The 2554-nt window shown below is 33.4% G+C and overlaps 1 protein-coding gene across 1 annotated transcript; it reads right to left on the minus strand.

The window, feature by feature from the left end:
- Nucleotides 1-668: 668 nt before the first annotated feature.
- Nucleotides 669-2235, minus strand: LOC133791313 (FBD-associated F-box protein At5g60610-like). The gene is made up of 2 exons (XM_062229238.1): nt 985-2235; nt 669-845 (listed from the first exon to the last, which is right to left on the minus strand). Exons 1-2 carry the CDS (start codon nt 2233-2235, stop codon nt 669-671), a joined length of 1428 nt encoding a protein of 475 aa, XP_062085222.1.
- Nucleotides 2236-2554: the final 319 nt, after the last annotated feature.

The following is a 2554-nucleotide window of genomic DNA, read 5'->3' on the forward strand; positions in this document are numbered from 1 at the left end:
TAATCTTGTCTGATAGCCCAACTTTACAAGTGCAGCCGGATTTTTGAGTGATTATTGCTACAATGTCAACATGAAACACTTGACAGCAATGTAAAGCTGGACAATAATCATGATTCTTTTATAAAAAAGTTCATTTTCCCATCAAATCCAAAGATGATAATAACAATAAGGGTAACAATAATAGAAAAAAAATAGTGGTGGAAAGAATATAATCGCATAACAAGTAGAAGCTAATAGGTCAATACTATAAGTTGGTTTTTTGGGGTTTTACTGGCATTACTAAGCGTCTCATCATCAGAAACATAAAAGTTAAACTTACCAGAAGCAAGAAGGAAAAAGAACTAAATGACATACCTTACATGAGCAAACAAATATGCAGCCCTCGCTAAATTATAAACCTTCTCAACAGTTGTACTAGTGTGAGTTCAAGATTGCAGATTCAAGAAAATTGCAACAAAATAGAAAAATAAACCGATAATGCTAATAAATAATATCAATATACTCAAACACAAGCAAATATAAGAAATTCTTATGCAAAGTAGTAAAATCCATTCATATTAAACTAAGCTGCTGATAAAGTAATTACAATCAAAAGAACTAAAGTAACAATTAGCAAAATAGAAAAGAAAAAAAAGACCATCATTCCGGCTCATAATTAGCCTTAACAACTAAAATATTTCCTTTTCATTAATACATAATGTTTCTAAAGTGGGTGAAATCCACATTAAAGATTCTTTCAACTTTGATTCACTCTTTGGCTTCTTATCAGTCTTAACTCTGAGATGCTTCCAATTAAGCGAAGAAAAAGGACATATCCTCTTCAAATTTTCTGGCACGATGAGAACCTTCATGTATAAACAAATTTCAAAAGACGAACAAACGTATCAAGATGACATATAGATTAATAATATGAACTTGAAATAAAGTCATCGAATCAAACAAAAGAAATAATTAATTGAAAAGGAAAACATCTAATGAACATACCTCATCTGAGAGAACATGCAGGGTTACAATTCTCCAAAAGCAATTGAGATTTAGAAGAAAATTCATCATACTGATAAACTCATTTGCATCACAATTCTCACGCAGATTATGAATCACGAATTTTCCATCCAACGAATTAAATGATTCCATTGATATGCCAAAGTTGATATTACCTTCATAAGAAAAAGATGCTAATTTTGGAGCTGATTCAATTATAACTGTCATTTCATAATCAGGATCAGCATACATATTCTTCAAATTTAAACTTTTCAACTGCTGATTCGAGATTTTAATCTGCTTCAAATTCACATTAGCGCATTCTTCTAGTGTCAGACTCTCAAGAAGTGGAAGATTTGAAATGAGATCTTCTAATGGCAAAGACGGGTCTTCCAATTTTCTAATATTCCAATCAAAAGTTAATGAGAGATTTCTAATTGCCTTGCATGCAGAAAGATTTGTGCCTTCAAAGACATATCTATTCACTACCAAAGATTCAAGATTTGTGGCTTCAAGTTGAAGCGGTGATGCAAAGTCATCATATTCAACTTCTAAGACCTTGAGGCTTAAACTTTGAAAACGAAACGGCCCATTTTCTATATCACACGAATGTAACAAAAATTCCTCGAGGGAAGGGCAACCCAAGGAAAGCTTGAATAGCACATCATCATTTGTAAATAAAACTGTGTTAACTAACAGAGTTTTCAATGCTGGAAGTCGAATTGAATAAGAAACAGTGCTTAAATCTATAACTAACCCATTTAACTTCAAGATAGTCAAATCATTAGAGTTGACTATTGAGTTTGGTAAGCGGTAACGAACGTAGTATATATTATAATGACCATAAAACCTATTACTAACACGACAGAGGTTCAAGCAAACACTTATTTCCTTGACTTTATTCTCAGCTGCAAAAGCCAACCATTTATCAATGCAAGCGTCTTTGTATATTTGATAGGAACTCATCATCTGAAGCTTAAAGCTAGTTATGGTTGAATCGACCATAAAATTCTTACTTGTCTTGCGGTGTTTCAAATAATTGTCAACATACTTGTACACCTTTTCTATGTCCTCATCCTCCTGTGAGTCAATATCAGGATCAGCATCAGAGAAAGAGAGAGTGGGGACTGAGTACCACATGAGTTTCCAGTGTTTTGATAGGAGGCATGTCCGAACGACATCCTCAGTGGGTAGAAACGACAGAATGTGTAGGATGACTTCATCAGGTAGTTTCGAAAGTCTATCCTCCTCCATTGATGATGTCGTATGCTATGGATTGTGAGTTTTTCAAGGATTTACCTTAGTTGTATTGGCTGCAAAAAATTTCTCCTTGAACCAAACCAGAATGGATGCGAAAAAATATCAAAGGATTGAGGGAAGAGAGAATGAGAGTGAGAGTGAGTGGTGTGGGCTTAACTCGAAGAGGAATACTCTTTATGCTGCTCCGTATGAAGCTATTTATATTTGTAGTTGATTACTTGAAAAACAAGTAACAAACGCAAAAAAAAAAAGGGAGCTTTATGATATCTCTTTATATGGAAACCGTAAAGATATATATATTTTTTATATGGAA

The sequence above is a fragment of the Humulus lupulus genome, chromosome 7 (assembly GCF_963169125.1).
Source record: "Humulus lupulus chromosome 7, drHumLupu1.1, whole genome shotgun sequence".
NCBI classification, from domain to species: Eukaryota; Viridiplantae; Streptophyta; class Magnoliopsida; order Rosales; family Cannabaceae; genus Humulus; species Humulus lupulus.

Coding starts and splice junctions, on each gene's coding strand:
- LOC133791313 (XM_062229238.1), bottom strand. CDS start 2,235: ATGGAGGAGGATAGACTTTCGAAACTACCTGATGAAGTCATCCTACAC. Junction 846..984: donor TGCATGTTCTCTCAGATGAG/GTATGTTCATTA, acceptor TTATACATGAAG/GTTCTCATCGTGCCAGAAAA.